The sequence below is a fragment of the Martes martes genome, assembly GCF_963455335.1.
Source record: "Martes martes genome assembly, chromosome: 9".
In the NCBI taxonomy this organism is placed as follows: Eukaryota; Metazoa; Chordata; class Mammalia; order Carnivora; family Mustelidae; genus Martes; species Martes martes.
The window spans coordinates 54,633,515-54,657,342 of record NC_137896.1 but is presented as its reverse complement, the minus strand read 5'-3'; the positions used below and the strand labels follow the sequence as shown (position 1 = coordinate 54,657,342).

At 48.1% G+C, this 23,828-nt stretch overlaps 1 protein-coding gene across 4 annotated transcripts in view; it reads left to right on the top strand.

Moving 5' to 3' along the window:
• Positions 1-23,828, top strand: part of NCK2 (NCK adaptor protein 2) — a 150,115-nt gene that overhangs the window by 108,555 nt on the left and 17,732 nt on the right. For 3 of the 4 annotated variants that reach the window (XM_080813195.1, XM_080813192.1, XM_080813193.1), the window contains 2 exons: positions 1,795-2,036; positions 21,327-22,048. In XM_080813195.1, coding sequence (XP_080669321.1) covers positions 1,811-2,036; positions 21,327-22,048 — 948 coding nt within the window. In that variant the 5' untranslated portion in view covers positions 1,795-1,810. The remainder of the gene's footprint in view (positions 1-1,794; positions 2,037-21,326; positions 22,049-23,828) is intronic. The other variant, XM_080813194.1, reaches the window with a different exon arrangement.

Genomic DNA, 23,828 nt, shown 5'->3' with positions numbered 1-23,828 from the left:
GTCCTGGGATTGAGCCCCGCATCGGGCTCTCTGCTCAGCAGGGAGCCTGCTTCCTCCTCTCTCTCTGACTGCCTCTCTGCCTACTTGTGATCTCTGTCAAATAAATAAATAAATAAATAAATAAATAAATAAATAAATATTTTTTTTTAAAAAAAGGGTGAAGCAGAATTTACTGAAAGGCATTACTGCAAGGGAGTTACATTTGGGCTCAATTCTAAATACAAGAAGGAAAAATGGCAGTTCATAGCCAAGGAGTAAGGTAGGCCATAGATGAATGGACAGTTACTGAGAGGAAGCATCAGGAGGGATTCTGAGTAAACTGACCTGACAGGAGTCTTCCTGAAGGTATGCCAGGCTATGGGGCATCACCTGGGTAAGAGTGGAGGATTCTGGCTAAATCAGCTTGGCAGGATTCTTGGTAAAATTGGGACACGCAGAGACAAATGTGGAAGTATAGAGGTTGAGGCCTAGTCTGGGAACAGGATTCAGAGGAGCCTGACTAAAGTTTGGTCAAGGAAAGGGTTTTTGTGAGAATGAGACAGGGGGTGGCCTTTATAGGGTGGCTTCTTTACTTAGCAGTGCCTTTCCATGGCTTGATAACTCATTTATTTTTATCACTGAGTAACATTCCATTACCTGGATGTACTACAGTTTATTCATTCACCTCCTGAAGGACATCTTGATCACTTCCAAATTTTGCCAGTTATGAGTGTCCAGGTTTCAAGAGTACTTTTATTATTTTATTTTGTTAAATATTTTATTTATTTGAGAAAAAGAGAAGGAGTAGGGGAAGGGGCAAAGGCCAAGGGAGAAGCAGACTCCCCACTGAGGAGGGAGCCCGATTCAGGCCTCGATCCCAGGACCCTGAGATCATGACCTGAGCCAAAGGCAGATGCTTAACTGACTGAGCCCCCCAGGTGCCCCTTAAGAGTAATTTCATATGGGGACGCCTGGGTGGCTCAGTTGGTTAAGCAGCTGCCTTCAGCTCAGGTCATGATCCCAGTGTCCTGGGATCGAGTCCCACATCGGGCTCCTTGCGTGGCAGGGAGCCTGCTTCTCCCTCTGCCTCTGCTCGCTCACTCTCTCTCCCACTCTCTCTCTCTGACAAATAAATAAATAAATAAAATTAAAAAAAAAAAAGAGTAATTTCATATGTATGGAAAAGTTGCAAAGATAGTACAGAGCATTCCCATATATCCTTTCCTCAGTTTGCTATCTAGTGTTAACATCTCCCACAGCCATGGTACATTGTCAAAACTAAGGGACAAACATTGGTATGTGTTACTATTAACTACATCTTGTTCAGATTTCACTGTTGTTTCCACTGATTTCCTTTTTGTTTCAGGAGCCTGTCCAGGAGACCACATTTATTTTAGTTTTAATTTATAAGAGCAGTTTGGGTGCGTGTGTACATTAAGTGCACTCGTAAAATTCAGCAGATCTTGAGACATGGCTATAAACATAGCTACAAGGAGCTGCTGTTACTTAATCAAGTGAATACATTTAATTATGACATCGTTACTTAGAATTTTTGGAAAGTTCGTTTTCGGTTTTGGCCCAGCAGGCAGATTTCCCAGTGTACAAAATGAGGATTTGTTTTCTTAAGTTGCCGTCTCTAAACAGAATACTAAAGCATGCTGAAAGAAGGTCATCTTAAGGTCACTTCGAGACCCAGGAGGAAACCGGTTGCCAAGTTGTAATAAAAGCTGTCAGTGCATAATTTTTCAAGTTGATGCGCAGGGTGAAGTGTTTGGTTGGTTCTCTAATGAACGTCTCCAAATGTTTTGCTGGCAGAAGGACTCCATGAAAGATGACAGAAGAAGTTATTGTGATAGCGAAGTGGGACTACACAGCCCAACAGGACCAGGAGCTGGACATCAAGAAGAACGAGCGCCTATGGCTGCTGGATGACTCCAAGACGTGGTGGCGGGTGAGGAACGCGGCCAACCGGACGGGCTACGTGCCATCCAACTACGTGGAGAGGAAGAACAGCCTGAAGAAGGGCTCCCTGGTGAAGAACCTGAAGGACACGCTAGGTGAGTGCGCCCCACTCGGGAGGACCCGGATTAGAGCTCAACTATTTCCTATTAGGCAAGGCGAAGAAGCCTGGCGTTTTTGGAGGGGAGAGCGTTCATCCTTCTAGTTCATGTGTGTGTGTTTAAAAGGGTCTGTTTTAAAGTTGACATCTTTCTAGTTGTCTTTGGAGAAATACCATGCTTGTCATTTCCTGGAGATTTTGGAGTCTGGTGTCTTACGGAAGTTGACACTTTTGTGTGGTAGGGACCCCTGCATGTGTCTCTGTCTCCTGGCATCCATTTTCTGGAGGTTCCTCATGGGGAATCACCACCTCCAAAAATGCCAGCCACTCTGCCCGCATCACAGCATCAGGTCTTCTGTGTCTCACACAACCCTGTCCACGTGCCTTCATGCATAGAGTGGGAAGGAGCGAAGAGCACTTTGAACTGGGTGGATTTTTCCCCCTCTCCTGGACTGATGATGTCCATACCACAGTCCTGGCCAGTGTTAGTTCAGGTGGCCGTGGGCACGCCCCAGTGTGATGCCAGAGGCCGACAGCCGTCACTCAGGTGGGGACCAATGGTACCTCAACCCAGTTGGTTTGTCACCTGGTTTTCTTCCCATGTGCCCTGTATCCCAACGTGACCCAGACCACCTTGAATCACCTCAGGTTAATGGTGTCCCCTCTTGTCTTAGTGCGCATACCTGATATGTTTACAGTAGTGACTGCTTCAGATGACGTGTGGCAGTAACTGAGGGCCTCGCCGAAGAATGATGAGCCCCGCCGCCATTTACAAAAGTTAGTATTACTCCTTGTGTGAGTCTAATGCGGGTCGTACCTGAGGCTGCTGGTCATCACTTAAGTTTGCTATGAAATAAGTCAGTATTATCACCTGTGTTACATTTACTTGACTTTTCCCTTTTACTTTGTAACAGGAGAATTTGTTTCATGTGGGGTGGGAAGGGAGCAGGTGGGAAAACTAGAAAGAAAATGATACACCAAATGTAGTGGGTATTGGGAAATATTCGTCTAAAATTTCAGGGAGTCTTGGAGAGTCTACTCAGTCTCTCTTCAGATCCACCGAAAGACTTCATTTATTGGGTAGTGTTTTTGTGTTAGGGCTTAGGTTATTTTTGTGACGTGGAAAGAGAAATGAGACACAGGCCTGAGTATGAATCACGCCAGCTATCACTGAGTCTGAGGCTGATGTAGAAATTTTATTTTGCATGAGCAGTCTGGTTCTTTTTCCATTAACCTGATACCCCTGTAACTTTTTTCCCAGGCAGCTCACTTGAAGGAAACATTGTTGTCCTTTACCTATAACTCTTCATTAACTGTGGTAGAAATGCAGTTAGCATGAACAGATAAATACCTGAGCTTAATTTTATTTATTTTTTCCAATTTCAGCCTCTCGCCCACCAACCTACGTTCTTTGGGAACTGTTAAACATCCTTGACTTGTTTTGTTTTCTTTCTAATCCATTTTTTAAAATGTATTCTTGGTATTATAGTAAAGAATGAAATACTGAGAAATTGAATGAGACGATCGGAGGGGAAATAAGACAAAGCAAGCATTCTGAACTATCTAGAAATTCCCTGGAATACCTTGTCATTTTTTTTTTTTTCCTTTCACTTGGAAGAATGAGAAAAGACAAAGCCTCAAATTGAAACCATTAACCAGATGTCTCACTCTGTGTCTACTTTTTCTCAAGCTGTAATCCGGTTGGTGTGCTGGGAAACTGTGGGCTCTCAGCATAGAGGAGCTCACTCGACCAGCCCCTCCCGGAGCAGGGTGTTGGGTACTCGGTGCTGGGGTACTGTGGGCTCTCAGCATAGAAGAGCCTCACTCCACCAGCCCCTCCCGGAGCCGGGTGCTGAGTGCTGGGTGCTGAAGATACTGTGGCCTCTCAGCATAGAGGAGCCTCACTCCATCAGCACCTCCCGGTGCTGGGCCACTGCCCCGCCCCTGACAGATGGCCACCAGCTCTGCCAGAACACTTCTACCTCAACAGTCAGCCAGTTCCATTTTTGGAGAACACAGATTGCTCGAAAGCTCTCCCTTAAATAGAATCGGAGTTTGCTCTTCTTTAACTTTTTCCCCTTGGCTCTCGAGAGCTGCCTGAGGAACGCGTGCTCCTCTCCTGGAAGGTGACAGTTCCCCACCAGGCCTCAGTCACAGTTCAGGCATGCATCTGCTTGGACACATTTGTGCTAAGCATTCCATGTTGTAAAAACACAAAGTTATATTTCCAACATCAGTATCTGTGGAGGGAGTCTCCCCCCACCCATTTTTGTGTATCTTTATTTTGTGTTCACCATGCTGCCCCGAAGCCTTGCTTTCGTTGCACCGAGAGAGACGTTGGTATTCCGGCCCGAGTTTTCCACTGCCCTCTTGAGCAGTACCAAAGGGAAGGGAGGCTCCCCAACAAGAAATCCCCACAGTGGAGGGACTTCTTAATTCCCCACAGCCGGGCCTGCCACGGCATCCTTGTCAACAAGGAAGGTGAGAAAACCCGAGGCCCGTCCTGCTTCCCACTCGTCCCCATGGCTAAAAAGATTGGAGCCAAATGTCTGTGGCTCCCTGCTTAAAGTATTGTCACCAGCATGCTGTCACAGTTACAGTGTGATTTTAGTTGGTGATGCAGCTGGCAGAAATTCTCTCCAGGGCATATTAGGAGTGAAAATTATGTGGAAAACTACCTGGCATTGTGTCAACCTTGCAGTAGTTCCTCGTGGTGTCATCCACCTTTGATTTTTTTATGCTACGGAAATCCACCTGATGCCTCAAGCCCCAGAGTAAGGTTTCCCTGGCAGGTGCCTGGTTTGGAACAAAATAGCACTGGACTCCTCAGCAAAGTCATGGTGTTATAAATGTGTTTACATCTCTGCTGCAGAGAACTGGAACTCTGTGGAGTTCCCTCCTGCTTTCTTATACTCAGTTGCTCTGTTGAGGTCAGTGGAAAATTCAATTTAATCACATGCAATAGTTCATTAGGGTAACTTTCTAAAAAGCAGTACCTTTGACAAAAAGATCCCTGTTATGAAAGGATTAACATATTCTTTCTTTTCATTTAATAATTTATAATTGACTAAAACACTGTGAGCTCTTATTTGCACATGAGCAAAACATTTAGATACCGGATCCCCTCTCATATTCAACTTTTGACCATGAATAGTCAAAGAGAACTTTTCCGCAGATAACAAGGGGCAATTGTTAAGAACCCTTTCTGCCTGGCTGAGCCCACTTGATATTCTGAAGTGCTCAAACCATGCAGCTCTTTGCTCAGTGGTGAGGAGCATTGCTGGTTTACAGTCTGGCCTTGACTTTGCTGCCTCGCTTATTAAATCATGCGGGTTAGGTGTTTTAAAGCACTGTGCTACATCTTTTGAGATGGGGAAGCTACTTCCAGGGAGGTATTTTTCAAAGATTTTCCCTCAGACTACGGAAGAACAGTTTTTGTTAAAACTTCATGGCAGCAGCTGGGACCCAGCAAAGCCCCAAAGGTTAACTCTGTTCTCAGTGGTTCACTTAAGTCCCCATGCTGCCTTGGGATACCCAAAATGATACAGTTCCATCTAGAAGCTACCAGCAACCTCCTCGGGAGGGTTTGTTCCAAGGCACATGGGTTCATTGCTGACCAATTCCCTGGGAGTGTGGAGCTAGAAGTGACCCACCCCCCACCGTTGTTCCCTTAGCATTTGTCCCAATGGGACCATACCTAGGTCAGTTAGCACCATACCAGTGATTAGCACCCAGACTCCCACCTCTGATTTCAGGCCAGACCCAATTTCAAGTGTGGGATTCCAGGCCAGACCTGGGAGCAGAGGGATGCTCTCTGATGCTAACTAACTGTAAAATAGCCCTTGGACCCTTTTGAGCTAATGCTTTCAGACAGGGAGGGGATAGTTCCCATGGGTGAAATTCACAAGGCTCTTAGATTGACTGGAATTGACTTTGGGTGGCGAAGTAACTTCCCCCAGGAACATATTACTGCTAGTCCTGGTGTGGGGCAGAGATGGGATTTCAACTCAAGTTTGAATCCAAATCCAAGTTGAATACCCGGGTTTAATGGGTGGGCATTGTGATAGAATTCCATTGCCGAGACAGGCAGTTAGAATATTAGAAGAGATTTTATTGATATCCAGTCCTTTATTTTAGAGGCGAAAAACTTACTAGCAAAACTTGAATGGGATCAAAGAATTGGGCAATAATAATGTATTGACGTTAACTTCCTCATTTGGTGGTTATATTGTGGTTGTGGAGGAGAATGTCCTTATTTGTAGAAGTATACACTGAGCATTTAGGTTTGTTGGAACATCCTGTAGACAGGAGGGGCTCTCAGATGGCTCAGGGAAGATGATATTTCTGCACCATTATTGTAACTTTACGTTAAAATGGACAGATAGATGTGACTGGTTTAAGGACCACCCCCAAGGCTCGAAAGTTGGCTTGTAGCAGAGGAGATAAAACTTGAGCTCCCCTCACACCCCCCTCCGATTTGTCTAGACATCTACTTACCCTAAATTTGGCACCAGCCTTTCAGAGATCGTGTTATCACTGAGCACCTGTTGCCATTGGACTTAAAACATAAAAATAATACCAGGTGTAGATGTGTCCAACCGATGCTCATCAGAATGGTTGCCCACAGTACTTAATTCAGAACTTTTCTGTAATTATCCAGAATTCGCTCCTTGCCACTAGCTCGCAAATGAGGGAATCCGTGCTGCTGGCTGGATGAGCCCGGACTGTTTTGAGTCAGTTCACTGTGTGCTTTTTTTGTTGACGTAGTGATGGGGAGAGTGATGGTCAGAAGTGATTTCCTGGGCTCACCACCTCTGTAACTGTGTGGACCATGAGGGAATTCTCGTTTGAGACCACAGGATTGTGGATCTTTGCCATGCTTATAAATGTGCTCAGTGGCCTTGAGCCAGGGCAGCTGGTCAGTTAAAAATGAGTGGTGAGTAACGAGTGCCCCAGCCCATGGTTGTGGGAGCTGAGCCTGAGTCTATACTGTCCCTCCCTTGCCCTGTCCCTGGGAAATCCCTTTGGAGCTGCTTTATCCCCTTCTGAGTGACCTTTGAAAACAACAACCAAAGCCTTTGAAATAGAGACACAAACATTATGTGGGGTTCAGCGTGGTGTCATAGGGTATATGTGGATCAGAAGTGGGAGCCTGGCCGGATGGCATTTCATCTGGTGGGATATGAAGAAAGGATAACGTTCATTCCCTGGCTTTCTGAAGTTTGTGCGAACTGGGAAAATGACACCGGCACGAATAAGCAGCTCTCAGTCAAGCTGTGGCGCTGTGTCATCCTGTGTCATTGGGAACTGCGGTGTGGGCCTCTGCCCTACCCTTCATGGAGCCATATGCATAGTGGTTAGGATCATCTGTAAAATGGGATACGTGACTGTTTGTCTCCTGCGATCGTTGACAATTGAAGTCATTCAGTGAAGGGTACCCAGGCTGAGTGGACCCTTGGGAGAACAGATGGGGCTTCAGATGAGGAAGGGAGAACAAAAGCCAAGATTTGGAGGCTGGAAGCCAAATTGTGTTGGAAGACACTCAGGGAGCTAGTTGGACTGGGGTGAGGGAGAGCATAGGGGTGTCCTCAGGGATCTGGGTACCCCACACAGCCAGCCCTGAACACCAGGCCCGGTACCATTTAGAAAGGGAAGCGCCAAGAGTTGCATCGTGGTGGACAGAGATGTCCATCAGGGCGTATGGGAGGCAGCGTGGTCCTGGTCCTCAGAAAGGGTCCGGACGGGGGCCGTCTGTCTTTGGGAGGCTGGGAATTGAGGCCTCCGGGCCACCCTGGAGTGATGTCCTAAGCTCAGCAGCAGAGGGGATTTCACAGGAAAACCCCAGGACTCAAGTTGAGTGGGTATGAAGCAGCTAGGAGAAGTGCTAGCCACAGACGACTCCAGGGTTCTAAGCCTGAATGAATGTCCAGCAGAGAATTCGAGAAGTAGGAAGAGAAACGGGGCCATGAGGACAAGACCTGTTTGAGTTTGAGTGACGGCAGGACACCTGTGGAAACGTGCAGTGGGATGCTTCAGGCAAAATTCAGATGCTTGTGATGACATGCTTCCTATTTCTAAGGGAATTTTAGTTTTGGACTTCTATATAAATATTTGTATTCAGGGCCCACAGTGGAGACCTGACATTTCTTCGGTAGCTTGTTAGGGACCTCAGATAGGCTGTCATTGTTTCTGTTGTCCTGAGGACTGGTCCCAGGCTTCCAGTCCCCTTGGGAGCATGGTCACCACAGCTGTGCCCTGGCAGAAGAGCCTTAGGGCTCCCTAAGCCCTCATTCCCCATGCTCCTGACATTCCCTGCAGGAAGGCCCCCCCTCCCCGCACCCCGCAGTCAAACCAAAAGCGAATGCCGCTAAAAAATTCAGACCAGGACCCCAAAGCGGATTTCATGTGCACGTTGCCAGTGATTGGAGGGTAGTAACCCTCTCTCTGAGTGCCTCATTGTGCCCTATAGCATGCTCAGTGCCCGCATGCATTTTTGTTTTCATCTTCCCAGTAACTCGAAGAGGGGCATGCTGACACCCTGGTTCCCTGTGTGAAAACACGGACACCGGGAAGTTAGGGATGTGCCCAGGAACACGCAGTAAGGGACAGGGTTGGAATTCACATCACGTCTGCCTGACTTCAACCTCTATTGTTGATCAGCTGCTAGAATTGGGGGTTCAGATCAGGCAGGTTTGGGGACACACACACAATGCCTGCCAGTGAAATCCATCCCTCCCCAGTTCCCTGCCCACACAGCCCTTGTGGTTTCCTGCTGCTCTTGCTCTGTTAGGGGACCAGCTCCTTCGGTGAGCATCGTTTTCTCCCTGACCCCAAGGGAGTCACTTAGTAATTCTGTCCCGTTCCTTCTGTGGAGGTGAGCAAGAGCCGTTCATTACAATGATTTAGAGGCTGAATGTCACAGGAACGTGTCTCTTTGTCTGTACATTGATTATTTTATTTTGGGAGCCGTTTCGCCAGCGGCAAGCCTGTAACCGCCCATACTGGGCACATACATTTCAGCCGTCTTGGCCACTCACAGTTTCTTGGACAACCCAGGTCTCTGCAAACAGGTATTCCTCAGCCTTGTAATCTCTGAGATGCTGGTACTTTATAAAACCACCATCTAACGTGGCATTCTTATTTTTAAAAGCCTGGAAAATATGAAAAAAAAAAAAAAAACAAAAAAAACAAAAAAAACAAATCACCTGTGGTCTCCTCACCCAGAGCTCATCCCTGGGTCTGTAATCATCTATGTCTTTTTTCTCAGTATTTATACACATACGTAATCAGAATCACGTAGCATAGGTGACTTCTTGCTGTTACTAATACTAGCTATGGTGCTGGCGTTAGTCCAGAAGATACCGAGCTCTTTCCTGATACGCTGGTATCAGCACATGCCGAAAGGGAGATTGACCACATGAGTTTTGACGTACACTTGCTGGCTGTCAGTGGCTGGGGGGCTCCCCGAGTTCTGAATATTTTATCAACCGTGCTAGAGGAGAAGCTGATTCTTTCTGGTGCGCATGTCACAGAAGAAGTTTGTTTCCTGGGTGGAATGTTCTTCAAGAGTAAGAAGATCACTTAAACATGATTCTTATAGGAGCTATGTCACTCTCTGAGGAACCTGTTCTTTGTTTCAAGAAAGTGCAAAGCCAAACCATTTCCCACGAAAAGTTTGTACATAACATGTGGAAAGACTAAGGTAACTTCTTTTGATCCTTTTTTTAAAATCCCAGTTAGGTAGCATACGGTGTTCTGTTAGTTTCAGGTGTACAATACAGTGATTCAGCACTTTCCTCCATCACCCAGTGCTCATACGACGGGTGCACACCTCAGTCCCCATCACCTGTTTTGAACATTGGACTCCTCCAGCCAATTGTCATTCCCTCACAGTAACAAAACAGGGAGTGCGGGTTCTAAGAGTTCCAGTTGGCATGTGGGTTTCCTTTCTGGTCTGTTGTATAATCTACCGTTGTTATGAACGTGAATACCTACACGTCTCATACTTTGGAATTCTTTAGGATTCTGTCTTGGGAGCTCGTTCCCAATAGAAGTGACCTGCCAAATGTATTGCCCACATAATCTGGAAGCTTCTACGGCAATTGTGGTGCCAGCGACCCAAAATACACTGGGACTTGTTTTTGTATATCTTAAGCGTCCAAGTATTTAGAACCAAAAATGTAAAACAACTCACAACAGATTAGTGGGAGGATAATTAGAGACGAGACAGATTGTTAAAAAGAATGCTAACGAGGGAAAAGCCAGGAGAGGTGAGGGGAAGTGAGGAGGGGTCCGTACCCTGAGGAGACCAGGAGAAGCAGGCGTGTAGTCACGTGTGGGTGTGCGAGAGGCACTGTGCTCTGTCCCTTGGGCAGGCCTCTACCCCTTGTCCGAGGAAGGACGAGAACACAGGTTAAGTATTTCCCAAAAACCAATGTCTTGTACGCTGCTTGTTAAAATTAGCACTTTCTGCTTCAGTTTTCTAAAGAACATAGAGAACACCCTTTCTTGACTAAAGAGTTACTCATGTGGGAGCTTCAAGTTTTAGAACAGAGAAACGTGAACTAAAAATGCCTAGGAATTAAAGTAAAATCCTCTTACCATGTTTCTAACTGCATTTCCCCATATGGCACCCTCTCTTTTTTAGACCCTTTCCATATGTCTCCAACATTCCTTCTCGCTGTTACATTTTTGTGTCCGTCCCCTGGGGGCAGGCATGGGGTACGGAGAGTGTATTTGTTTACTCGCATGTACTGCGCTGCCTGATGCTGAGCCCCCTGGATCCCTGCAGGGCCCACCTGGGTGCCTCCTTGTGGTGCCACCTCCTGCTGCGCCCCTGCCCGGCGCTCAGCACTGGAATGTTCTGCCAGGCTCCTGCCTGACCCCCACCCTAGGCTGGAGTGTAGCTGGCGGCTGCAGGCGGCCTGCTGCCATGTCTTCATGCCTCCTCCACTCTGCTGCGAACTCACGGACTCCCCGCACACCCCCAGTTGGCCCAGTGGTTCTCGCAGCCGGGAAGCCACCTGGAGGGCGGCTTTTCGTTTTTAAGGCTGGAGCCATCGTGTTTCCCGAGAGCGAGCTGTTCCGAGGCGGCTGTTTGCAGGGGAGTCTCGCCTGATTTTGTATTTTTGGTTTTTCAGGGAGGAGTCCCGTGAATGGTCTGACGTGGAACACTGGAGTGTTTATAAGTAGAGCATGAATATTAGTAGTAAAATGGTCGTGGTTCTCAGGCTGCTAATTTAACCCAGCTGAATCCATAATGCTTAACCTAAGTGCTAAGAAAAATACTGTTGGTGGCCATTTGAACCCCTCGCAGTTCTTCCATGGGTTTTTTTTTTTTTTTTCCTTTTATCCTAATGTGTATAGTTAAGTTTAAAAAGTGGCATTCGTCTGAATTCCACTTGGGCTCTCTGTAGAACCCTCAAATGCCAGAATGAGGCTCGAAATGACTTGGTCCAAGCTTTTCTACGAAATCGGGCAAACTGCGCGACGTGCTCAAGGTCGCAAGGCTCATTCACAGCAAAGCCACGCAGCTCCACGCGCAGATAAGGGAGGGCCTGGAGGCCAGGAGCCTGGGGACATCAAAGGCCCAGCATCGTAGTAACTGGTGTCTACCCTGTCCAGGGCAGCAGGTGAACGCACGAGCCTTTCCGCTCATCCCTGCTTGGAAAACAGGGCTCCTTTGTCGCCCTGTGCGAAGGCCCATTTTGCATCGATTATGCATTCCCTCTTGTGATGAGCTGGAGAGCAGGTGTGAGGTTGAGGGCCTGACCCCCCAGGAGCATTTTGAGAAGAAAATAGGCATGTGCACACCCCTGTTGGGAAAACACCACCTGTGTTCTTCTCCACTTGCCTCTGCCTTTGCCTTCAACCAGAGGAAAAACCTGAGGTGTTTTAATAACAGTAATAAACACAGTGACAGCTGTCACTTGGTCTCTTGCTGTGTCTTAGACACTGAGCTTTGTGTGCTCCCCCGTTACTGGGCCCTCCTAACAGCCCACAGGGGCCTCCAGTATCCTCATACTACCGACGAAGAAACCGAGGGATAGAGCTGCTAGAGAATCACTGAGGTCCATGGCTCGTGGGTGGCAGAGCCAGGCTTGGAATGCAAGGCTGCAGTTGGGCTCTGTCGTCTCCGCCAGCCATTGGCCACCTGTGTCTGCCCCCACGAGTGCGCCGTCCCTTTGCTCATTTGCATGTATTTACCATATTTCATTTCACTTAGTAGGTACGGCCCTATAGACTTGCGTGCGTGCTGAGTTTCTGCCAGTGGATTAACACGCTCGGTAACGTGGCAGCCTGTCTAGCTGAGCCGCGCCACGTCTCGTACACCCCTTTGCATATTCAGAAATGCTTGTGCTCATGGGTCGGGAGTAGGTGTTGAGGGGTACTAAATATGTATTTTTAATTAAAAATTATAATGAAAATGTAAAAAAAATTCTTTTCATTGGCATCTGTGTTACCATTCGGCTTTCACATTTGATAGAAAAATCCTATACCGTAAATGATTTTTTTCCCCAGGCTTAAATGTTCGACCGTGTTATTTGCCTGCCTGCTAACACATGAACAGGCTTTCTGATGCCCAAAGAAGGGAATTCCAGCTCAGAACCCCAGATGCATAGCCCCACGTGATGGTGGGCCCTCTGCTCTGGCACCTGTCTCTGAGCTAGCTCCTGGGAAGGCTGCCCATTGGAAGAGGGACCACCTGGGCAGAGGGATGGCCAATAGTCACTCTGTCCCTCCTCGGCTGACAGCCCCTACCCGGGCAGTGGGGGTCTGCCCCGGGTAGGGCCATCCCCTTCCATCTACCCATGTCCCTCCCCCTTCCTGGGTTGGGAGGTTTGCTAATTGTGATAACAGTCTACTTCTCAGTAATGTGTTAACACTGCAGGCAACATAGGTGTGTGTCATTGGAGAGATCAGTCCAGAAGGACCGATTAGTGCCTACGGAATCCTGGTGGTGAGATAGGAAGCAGAGCTTATTAACTGAGCAAAACACTTACTGGATGTCAGGCCCTGAGGTCACAAAGGGATGAAACACCATCTTTCTCAAGGAGATAAATACAGCACGGGGAGGTGGGCACTGAAATCAAGGTGGGTGAATACGACAGGGCGTGTGGGGGGTGACGTAACCTTATTTTAGTGTTTGCAGTTCTTAGTGTTGACCAGGGGTTTGGGATCAGCCGTGGCCTTACTGTGGGGGAAAGGCCCACAGGAAGCTAGTTCTTCACTGACCCTGAGTCCTGCCCGCGAGCCCATGGTGTTTCCCAAGGTCATACTATCTGCGGTCTGGCCGTGGAGATGCAGACTGACTAAGCTTTTGGAAAGAACCTTCGTTGTCATTTTTGAAAGCTAGATTCAAACCCCTAGAGGAAGAAAGTTTCCTGGCCAGCTTTCTACTCTAGCCTCCTTTGTTTCTAGCCCAGCCTGGCTATCAGAAGGATTGATGCTCCCCTGTTGTTGTCAAACCTTACAAGGCACGTGGATGGGAACTGTGGCACCCAACAGCAATGACGATAAGGCTGGGATTTTTTGCAAATGAAACTGTTGCCCAAAGAGATACAAAAGGTGCCAAGGATGCATTTAGTCCTTTGTCTCACAAGTGGTTAGAAACTTATTGTTTCCGCTTCTTTCAGTCTGTCTGGTTCCTAATGGTGAGTCACGAGGGCTGGTGGAATTTTTTTCTGCCACTGGGACACTCAGAATTCTGAAATTTAAGTTGACAAGCTTTTTGCTTGGCCCGACACAGTTCTGCCAGCCTCCACTGTACACATCTTCGCCCCAGCACGGCCCAGCCCTCTGGCCTCGTCCTACATCCCACTCTCCCGCTGGGCCTCTGTAGCGTGGCCCCACAGCCTCCTTCACGTCTGGCTCACAGCCCTGTGCAGCCTGTCTCCTCTGCCCCATGCTGCCTCTCCTCTCCGGAACTCATCCGTGGTCAGCAGTTGACGACATGTTTGAGCCTCCGTGTGACCTGTGTGACAAAAGGAACAGATGCTCACTGAATCAGCTGAATGAGGAATTTACGCTCGAGTCTCCTTTGACTTAGATTTGGCCTCGTCTGAAATAAGTTGGGCTGAAGACCCTACCCCCTCTCTTGAGCTGTCTTTGGGGTTTCTCTGACGAGCCATGCCTAAGATACCGGCCACAGTGATTCACTTGGGACCATCCTAAGTCAAATACACTAGGCCCCATCAGATTGAGGTTCGATGGTATGATTTGGTTAAGCCTGATGTCTGTGGCCACCCCCATGTCACACATGATGACTCTTGCAGTAATTATTTTCAACCCAGGATACTCTGGGCCTCAGAAGCAGGCACACCAGCCCAGCCGTTAACCGTGACATGGTGGGAACAGCGGTCCGCACCCCCGCCATCCTGCCTTCACTCTCATACCCAAATCTGGGTGCTCCCAAACTACGACTGTATCCTTTTTGACATTCTCACCTAAATATAGCACTTTGCTAAGTGGGAATCAACAGTTTGGCATACTGAAGGAGGTGGGCTGGGAGGAGTAAGCACAGGGGATGGGCAGTTGTATTTTTTCTGCACTCTTTACTAAAGTGACAAGGTCCAATCAAAAGTAGACAGGGTGAAAAAAAAAGAACAAAAAGAAAAGGAAAATTTCAAAAGGGAATCCTGTGGCTCACATCATTGGGAAGTATGGTAGGACCCAGTGGCTCTTTCTCTCATTCTGGACCTCATCCCTGCTCAGCCCTTCATTTTCAGACTTCTATAAACGTGGGCAACTCCAGGTGGCTAGGGCTGGTGCTCGCCTGTAACTGTGGCATATCTGGGTCATGGGTCCCCCACAGATGGCCCGGTGGGGTGCAGATGGCCCTGCTGAAGCCACAAGAAGAGGAGTCTTGTGGAATAAGGGAAGGGGTAAAGGATACTCAACAGTTGAAAACAGCAACAGAGGACCACTGCATTGATTTTAATGGGTCACTCCTCAAAACATCGGAAGCTTAGTAAATTTGAGAGTTTTTTTTCCCCTTTACATAGCAAATATTTTGATCATAAATTTCAACACCGGTGCAAGCTAATCTTCCAACGTAGCCAAAAACACCAGACGCAAATTAAATGCACATACAAAAGCACCAAAAGCTATTAGCCAAACATTAAATATATTCCGACCTTATATGAAAAATTACTTTGGACATGTTGTACCCTAATCAAACCTTGGCAGATCTCCTTAGCATTTAATAATAAAAGCTCTTTGTAACTTTCAGTCGACTCTTGTAATAGGCTCTAACCCTAATGGGGGAAATGCCCACAAATAGTGACCTTATTGTAAATGGCATTTTAGGTACAAGGAGGCTTTCTAGTTAAATCTGGTTTATGCTGCAGATCCGATAAATAATGAAAGTAAAATGTCTTCACCATAGACCTCCTAAAACTTGGGTGCACAATGTCTAAATGAATCGACTTGAATATACTTCTGAACTATCCTATTTGTTTGACATTTTGTTAAATCTCCAGAGCTCCAGCTGGCAGGTGACACTTAGAGCATATTTTGAAGTCGTCTGTTATAACATCTATCTCCAAAGGAGCATTTAAGCGATTTTGACTTGAAAATCAGCAACATTAATAATGTATGACATATTCAAGCTTTTATGAGAACTCCACCTTTAATGTATGTAATTTTATTCAAGAAAAGTTAAAATGTTCTCATTATCGTCAATGAAAATGTAACTCAGGATTAGAGACCCAGAGCTTGGTGTAAGAAAATCATCATGAAAGCTGAAAAGTGGTTTATGTTTGGAACCAACTCACCTGTTTGCCCCTTCAAATCATATTTTTATTACTGTTACTAGATGCAGATAAAACTCATGGAACAAACTGGCGGTTCTTTAACGTGACAGCTACGGAGGGGGCCTCTGTCGAGGAGCTTGTTCACATCCTTCCTCGGCTGTAATCCCCATCCATCCCAGGCAGCCCCGTGCTCATGGGTCCACACCCTTCTCTCCAGCCTGACTGCTAACTTCTGTCCAGCGTGGAGTCCTGGGCCAGCATTCAGGTTCTCCAAGACTTTTACCCATCTCCATATGTGGAGCCTGTTGTCCAGCACCCTCCTGCCCAGGACCCATGGTGGAGCAAGGAGAACGTTGGAGCTAACAGGGGGTGGGGGGGGGAAGGAGGCTGGGGGGAGTGGACCCCAGTTGTTCTGAGAGCCTTATCTCTAATATGGAAGTTAAAATCCCGGTCCCTCCTGAGCACGTGCCACATGAAACGTCTTTTTCACAATGATTTCCATTCCTCCTTTGTTCTTTTCTCTGTGTAAAGGTGTTGCAGTGTATACATTATTGAACAAGCCGTAGAGAAAGCCATTACTTGGCGAAAAAATGTTACTTGACATCACCCAATACAGCATGCCAGCCATCACAGTTATCTGACGGTCTCGTTCTAGATATTCTCACCCATAATACGATTCACCAGAACACAGCACAGCAAAGCCTCCAAAATACTCAGACACCAAATAAAATCCGTGCAGTTGGATTTTATGATTAACAGAACGGAAAGAAAAGCCCATCATTTGAAGTCATGCCAGATCTTGTCAAAGCACACCAGTATCCGCCCCTCGCCACCCCCACACACTTCAGGTCCCCTGTCTTCAGTCCTGAACTGCATGGTATCCCACCTGTATCCAGGTCCCATACCTAAGGGGGTGAGGGAGGGGGAGGGCTATGGCCAGTAGGGCGGCTGGGTACTGCTTGTGGGTCCTTCTTCCTGTCTGCAGCCTGGCTATCCCAGGGATTCATGATTGGGCCAAAGGAACAGTCCCCGTGGGAAAGTGTGTTCTTCCAAAATACCACACAGAGAGGGCATGAGTAGAAACACTGGTTAATGAGGACTTCCGGTCTGCCTCGTGGGGTTAGTTACTGTTTACTTACGGTAGGTAAAAATTGCCTGAGACATTGCAAAAGAGTGTGAGGGTTTGCCTCGCCTGCTGGGAAAATACGTAACATTCTAAGAGAAAGAAAAAAATCACATCGTCTTTGTTAGAAAATCAAAAACACACATTGATGAGTTTAAGGTGCTTTTGCTAGAACTGGGAGAAGTAGGTGATATGACTTCAATGAAAGAGGAAACAGAGCAGAAGATGTGTGGGAAAAATAGCCACAGAGAAAGTTGGGGGGTGGGGGACTGGAATTCCCACCCTGCCTCCAAATCCCTAACAGATTTGCCTTTAAATTAGAGAGAGAGATTGCTTGGGGCCTGGACGCCACGTGGATGGGGGGGCGTGGTTTGAGTTGGGGCTGGTGGGCACAGCAGCACAGCCGTCTGTGAGACGTCTGTGAACCACACTGCCTGCTCTGCTTTCACAGGTTTCCCTCTGAGCCTTTGAGATCTCCCAGCTGCCACATGGCAGTGGCCCGGTGGCCTCATGTTTACTCGGGATACGTTTCTAACCCCACATCTTCACTCCCTGAACCTCAGCCCTGCTTCCACCTGGAGACACGGGCCATTTCCTTTCCCGAGGACCAGAGGAAGCACTTATCACGGGGTTTGGAGGCTTCATATGGAAAGTGAGGATAGACTTCTGACAGCCTGCAGTCCTCACGCATTTCCCATAACAATCATGGTACAGGGTCTTACGCACATTGTCTTACGGATTCAGTAGGCTTTTATTGGTGCACGAATCCACACCACTTCACTGGCTGCACGTGTTGGGCCAGTCCCCGGATCCCCTCAGCCTCAGTTTCCCCATCTGCAGAAATAGGGGGATGCTCACTTTGTCACAGGGCTGTTGATCTGAGTGTTCAGATCATGTAGATGTCGGGAAGGCCAGCTTCCTCCCTCTTCCCAGACATCTGTCTCTTGAATTTCCCACCTCAGCAACTGCCTGTGACCTTGCTCCCAAGCAATAATGTTTCTCAGGTGCCAAAACTCGCCAGGCGAGCTTTCTATTTTGGTGGCCATCTGGCGTTGGTAACATGTTGCCAAGACTGTTCAGAGGACTTTGGCCCTCTCCCGGTAAAATACCTGTTTGGGAAAAAAGAAACGCAAGGCCCTCACTCAGTAGTAATCGTTATTCACAGAGTCCTTCATGTGCCTTGTATTACAATCTGCATTTATTACCTGTTAGGGGCTGAATTATATTCTCCAGAATTGATATGTTGCATCTTGACCCACCAGTTATGTCAGTGTGTGACTGGACTTGGTAAAGGGCCTTTAAAGAGGTCACTGAGTTAAAACGAGGTCTTTAGGATGGATCCACGTCTGATGTCACTGGTGTCCTGTAAGAAGAGGAAATCAGGGTACAGACATGCAACAAAGAGAAGCGCATGGAAAGACACGCAAGAAGGCAGCCACCTGCCAGCTAACAAGGGAAGTCTCACTAGCCCCCAGAACTGTGAGAATACAGATTTCTGTTTAAGCCCCACGATCTGTGGGGTACCCTGTCATGGCAGCCCCAGCCCACTAATACAGTGCCACTGTTGTCCACGGTTTATGGGTAAGAGAACGAAGACACACATTGAGTAACTTGCCCAAGACCACACAGCTAGTAAGTGGCCTGCTTGGAGTCTCCTGTGGGCCGGGCTCTCGGTTGCTTTGCTGCATTCCATGCCCCCCTCCCCTTCGAGAGTTGCCTCAAAGACTGGATCACATTAGAGCTGTAAAACAGGTCTAACTTTCCGTGGTGTGCTTGCTATGCGGAATGTTCCCGTCTTGATAAATTTAAGCTCCATGCAGGCAAGAAACATGCCTGTCTCGTTTTTCTTGGTCTCCCCAAAGTCTAGGAAGGTGCCTGGTAAAAACTCAGTGGCTAAAGTAATTATTTATTTTGTGCTTGAAGAGTCAGCAAAGTCACAAGCTCATAAGTTGGTCATAAAGTGGCTTCGACAATGTATCATGAGGTCTAAGGTCTAATGCTGGCTTTTCTGCTGATCTTGACACCTTTCTGTGCCAATGAATATTCTAAATCCTGCTCTTCTGTAGGTTTTTTCTCAAGTAGCTTTCATTACTCACAAATTTGAAAAGGTCTATTAGAAAGTTATCTGTAGGGGCACCTGGGTGCTCAGTGGATTAAGCCTCTGCCTTCGGCTTAGGTCATGATCTCAGGGTCCTGGGATCGAGCCCCGAATTGGGGGGTCTCTGCTCAGCGGGGAGCCTGCTTCCCCTCCCTTTCTCTGCCTGCCTCTCTGCCTACTTGACATCTCTCTGTCAAATAAATAAATAAAATCTTAAAAAAAAAAAAAAAGGAAAGTTATTTGTAGGAGCACCTAGGTGGCTCAGCTGATTAAGCATTTGACTCTTGGTTTCAGCTCAGGTCATGATCTCAGGGTCATGAGATCGAGCCCCCCACACTGGGCTCTGTGCTCAGCAGGGAGTCTGCTTGAAGATTCTCTCCATCTGTCCCTCCCCTCACACACACACACACTCTCTCAAAATAAATAAATCTTTTTAAAAAAAGTTATTTGTAAATATTATTTCTTAAAGTCTCGTTACCAGTAGAAATTTTCCTCTGCCTGGTCATTGCTGCCTTAGCATGCCGACTCCTTGATGAGGCTTAGAATACCCTGGTGCCTGAGCCTTCTGGACAGAAGTGTACTTTCCTGAGTGGTCTGTCTTCTAGATTCTGGAGCTAGTGAATCCCACATAGGTTTGAAATCACATGAAAGATTCATTTGAAGATTTAGAGGTTCAGGTTTTCATGTAAAGTGAGTTAACTTGTAAGTGGGAGTCTAAAATCATAACTTGGTTTCATACCCTGGTTTATGTTCGTATTTCCTACATGCTTAAATAAAATGTGTATTTAAAAAAAAAAAAAAAGTCTGCTGAAACCATTCACTAAAGAATTGGTATGTCTGCCTGAAAGCCTTGTGAATGATCCCTTCATGTTGCTGGGCTGTCACCTTGTGCGTGCTGTCCAAGGGCCTTACAGTGGCCAGGTCCCACTGCTGGCACTAAGTGTGGGGCAGCTGACCTGAGCCTGGAGGTGTGGGGGTGCTGGTCTAGGAGGCAGTGCTCAACACCCCACAGTAGACAATGGTCTGAGGAACGTTCTGTTCCTCTTGAACTCCTGCCTGCTCAACAAGGGAGTAGAAGCAAAGGTAATCCTTAAGATCATTCTGTCTTTACTCCATTTAAAGGAAGAAAATGAGAGGTACAAGCTCCACCCATAAAAGTGCTTTGATGTCATTTGTGGGGGTGGGTATCTGCAAATGGCCAGTTTCCATACCATCAAAATCCCCACACTGACAAGTTAGGAGGTGTTGTGGAGCTGGTGGGCAGGCAGCTATCAGGCAAAGCTGGGGAGCCTGCCCACCCTGCGAGGCTAGTGGCCCCCGTGGCTCTGAGCGCCGATGTACCTTCCTCCCCTAGGCTCACTTCTCAAGAAGGTTCTGGAATTCTCTATGTTCTACTGGGGCTGAAACACTTTTACCTTAGAGCTTTTCACACTGTTTTCCCCTTGCACAGGAGGAAGTAAGTTTCCCAATGCAACTCAGTACTCACTCCCTTACGTATCTGAAGCTTCAGACCCTGCTCTATGCGCTTTGAGATTTTCTTATTCCCTTAAAGAAAACCCAAACAACTCAATACACATGAACAAGACGGTCACAACCCATTAAATTGGTTTTATGATCCACTAGCGGGTTTTGAATCACCACATGAGAAATTCTGCCTTAGGCTTAACAGATGAACTAATTTTTCCCTAATTGGCTCATCACAACATGTGGGAAATGAATCTCTTGCTTTGAAAGGACAGAATTGCAGGAAGACGAGAGGAGGAGGAGGAGGGTATTGGTTTGCGCCCAGTGGGGCCAGTCTGCTGCCAGACAGCTCTCGGAGGGCCCAGAGTGTCCCCGAAGTGGCGTAGGCGTTGGGTTGGCGAGGTGGGAGCTGGGCAGGCAGCTCTGACCAGTCCTAGACTTAGAGCAGGTCTGAGCTCATCAGTCCAACTTCCCGGTGGGTACGAAGGCCGAAGACATCCTATCTAAGCCACTCTACCTTATTTTTCTCTAAGAGGGTCACAGGAATTTTCTAAAAAGTAGCATCCTTCCGAAGGAAGCTAGCTCTCTGCTCTTTTGTAATCTTTTTGTATTGCTAGTACTCTGGCAATCTTTCCCAAGTGAGTGAGAGAGGGGAGGTGTAGAAATCCCCAGCTTTTGCAAAGGTGCACTCCAGCTGCACCTCCCTTTGCTGGCTATGGCTGTAGGGTGTGCCCATGGTGGCTTTCTCTCCCTCCCGCCCCCGCGGTGTGTCAGAGGGTTGGGGAAGGCATGTCTGAGCACCAGGGATGCCCCGTGCGTGCCCACTGAGCCCTTGCTGTGTCTCTGCAGGCCTCGGCAAGACCAAGAGGAAGACGAGCGCGCGGGACGCATCCCCGACACCCAGCACGGATGCCGAGTACCCCGCCAATGGGGGCGGCGCCGACCGCATCTACGACCTCAACATCCCCGCCTTTGTCAAGTTCGCCTACGTGGCTGAACGGGAGGACGAGCTGTCCCTGGTGAAGGGGTCGCGCGTCACCGTCATGGAGAAGTGCAGTGACGGCTGGTGGCGAGGCAGCTACAATGGGCAGATTGGCTGGTTTCCCTCCAACTATGTCCTAGAGGAGATGGATGAAGCGGCCGCCGAGTCCCCCAGCTTCCTGAGCCTGCGGAAGGGCGCCTCCATGAGCAACGGCCAGGGCGCCCGGGTCCTGCATGTGGTGCAGACGCTGTACCCCTTCAGCTCAGTCACCGAGGAGGAGCTCAATTTTGAGAAGGGGGAGACCATGGAGGTGATTGAGAAGCCCGAGAACGACCCTGAGTGGTGGAAGTGCAAAAACGCCCGGGGGCAGGTCGGCCTGGTCCCCAAAAACTACGTAGTGGTCCTAAGTGACGGGCCCGCCCTGCACCCCTCACACGCGCCGCAGATAAGCTACGCGGGCCCCGCGTGCAGCGGGCGCTTCGCGGGCCGAGAGTGGTACTACGGGAACGTGACGCGGCACCAGGCCGAGTGCGCCCTCAACGAGCGGGGCGTCGAGGGCGACTTCCTCATTAGGGACAGCGAGTCTTCGGTAAGTGCCCCGGGGTGGCAGAGGCCTGGCGGCCGCGGTGTACTCATCTCCATGGGTACATTGTGCCCCGCGCTGGTCAGCTCCCTTCCCTGTCCACACATGGCCCATAGCCAGAGCACATCTACAGCTCCCGGTAGCCTAGAGCCCCCCCATATCTGGGGCTCCAGTTAAGCTTGGGAAATACGATTTGCCTGTAAACCCACGTAAGGTTGCTGCTCTGTAATAGACTTATGTCTGCCAGGGGGATGGGAACCCAGCTGGGGACAGTGGTCGTCATTGTCCTGCAGACGTACTCTTGCAGAAGGGATGGTAAGGAAGGTGGCTTTGTAGCTCCTGAAGGTGGTTTGGCTGCTCTGCGGAGATTACCCCTTTAATGTTCTACAGACTGAGACATCGTTTTTCTCTCTAGGCTTCCCATTCTGTTCATGAGCCCACTCCCTGCTGACCACAGCCCTGGTGGTTGACTTTGTTTCCTCTCTGGGTCCAAGGCATGTCTGCTGCTCTCAGCGGGCGGGGCACCTGGGTTCTGACACAGCCTTTGTACGTTGGTTGGTTTTCCTTTTGAAACCGTACAATCCGACGGTCATCTCTGCTGCAGGCGGCATTGCGGAGTTCATCTCTGAAAAGCTTTTAAAGCACTTATGAACAGAATTGAAAAGAAGAAGACAGGGCTTAAGAGAGCGGAGTTTGCGTGTGTGAACTGAATCTGAGGTAGGAGGCCGCTTGCCTCATAGCAGATCCTTTTCTAGCAGTCGGTCAGTCCACAGATCTGGGGTTTGTGTTTTGGGTACGTGGCTGAGCCTCTCTGGGAGAACAGGGCCAGTGTCATGCAAGGTAACCTTTTCATGTGTAAATATTGTGGAAATACTCAACCCAACTGGTTTTGTTGATTCTTTTGCAGATGCACCTTCCATATAATAAGATTCCCCTGAAACAAGAGTGCTGTAGATAGAGTGCATTGCAATTATGTTGTGTCGGTTCTGGCAGGTTTCAGTTTAATTTTTAAAATGCAGACTATAAGACTAGGAAATATGTAATCTATACTGTAATTGGGGTCCTCTGGGAAGGCTGATAGCGCCATCAGTCAGTGCATATTTAAGATCTTGCAGAAGGATCTGCGAGGAACTCGAGGCCATGGAAATCTTTTTCCTTCTCTGAGAGAGAGGCAGCTGCAATGTGTTCTTCAAAGCAGGAGGAGCATCATGGTGGTGGCAACCGGACCCCTCGCCGTGTCAGCAGGTCGCGGCATTGGCGGCCGCCTTAGATGTGCTGAGGCAAGCACCCCAAGCCTGGATATTAACTCCCTCTGAAATCTGAACTCTGTGATTTTCTTATCCAGCCGCCAGAGCTTATCGTTGCTGGCAAGCCATCAGATCGAATCGTTCTCACGTGACGTAAGCTCTGCGCAGAGCTGCCTTCAGATCATGCCGGAGGCTTAGGAGGATGAAGTATGCTGCACGTTTAACTCTTTTGAGCAGAAACTTAGAGGAATCACTGGAAAACCAATTATGGTAGAAGGTGGTTGGTCCAGAGTGCCTAAGGGATAAATATAATCCCGAGTCAGAAAGTATAAGCTTGATTTAGAGATTTGGAATTCGAGGGGCACCTGACTGGTCCAGTTGGTGGAGCGTGTGAGTCTTGACCTTGGGGTTGTATGTTCAAGTCCCACGTTGGATGTAGAGATTACTTTAAAAAAAAAATCCTCAAAAAAAAAATAATTTTTGAGTTTGAAGACGCTTTTAAGAATGGAGAGGGGTCAAAGCAGCCCTGTGGTGCAGAG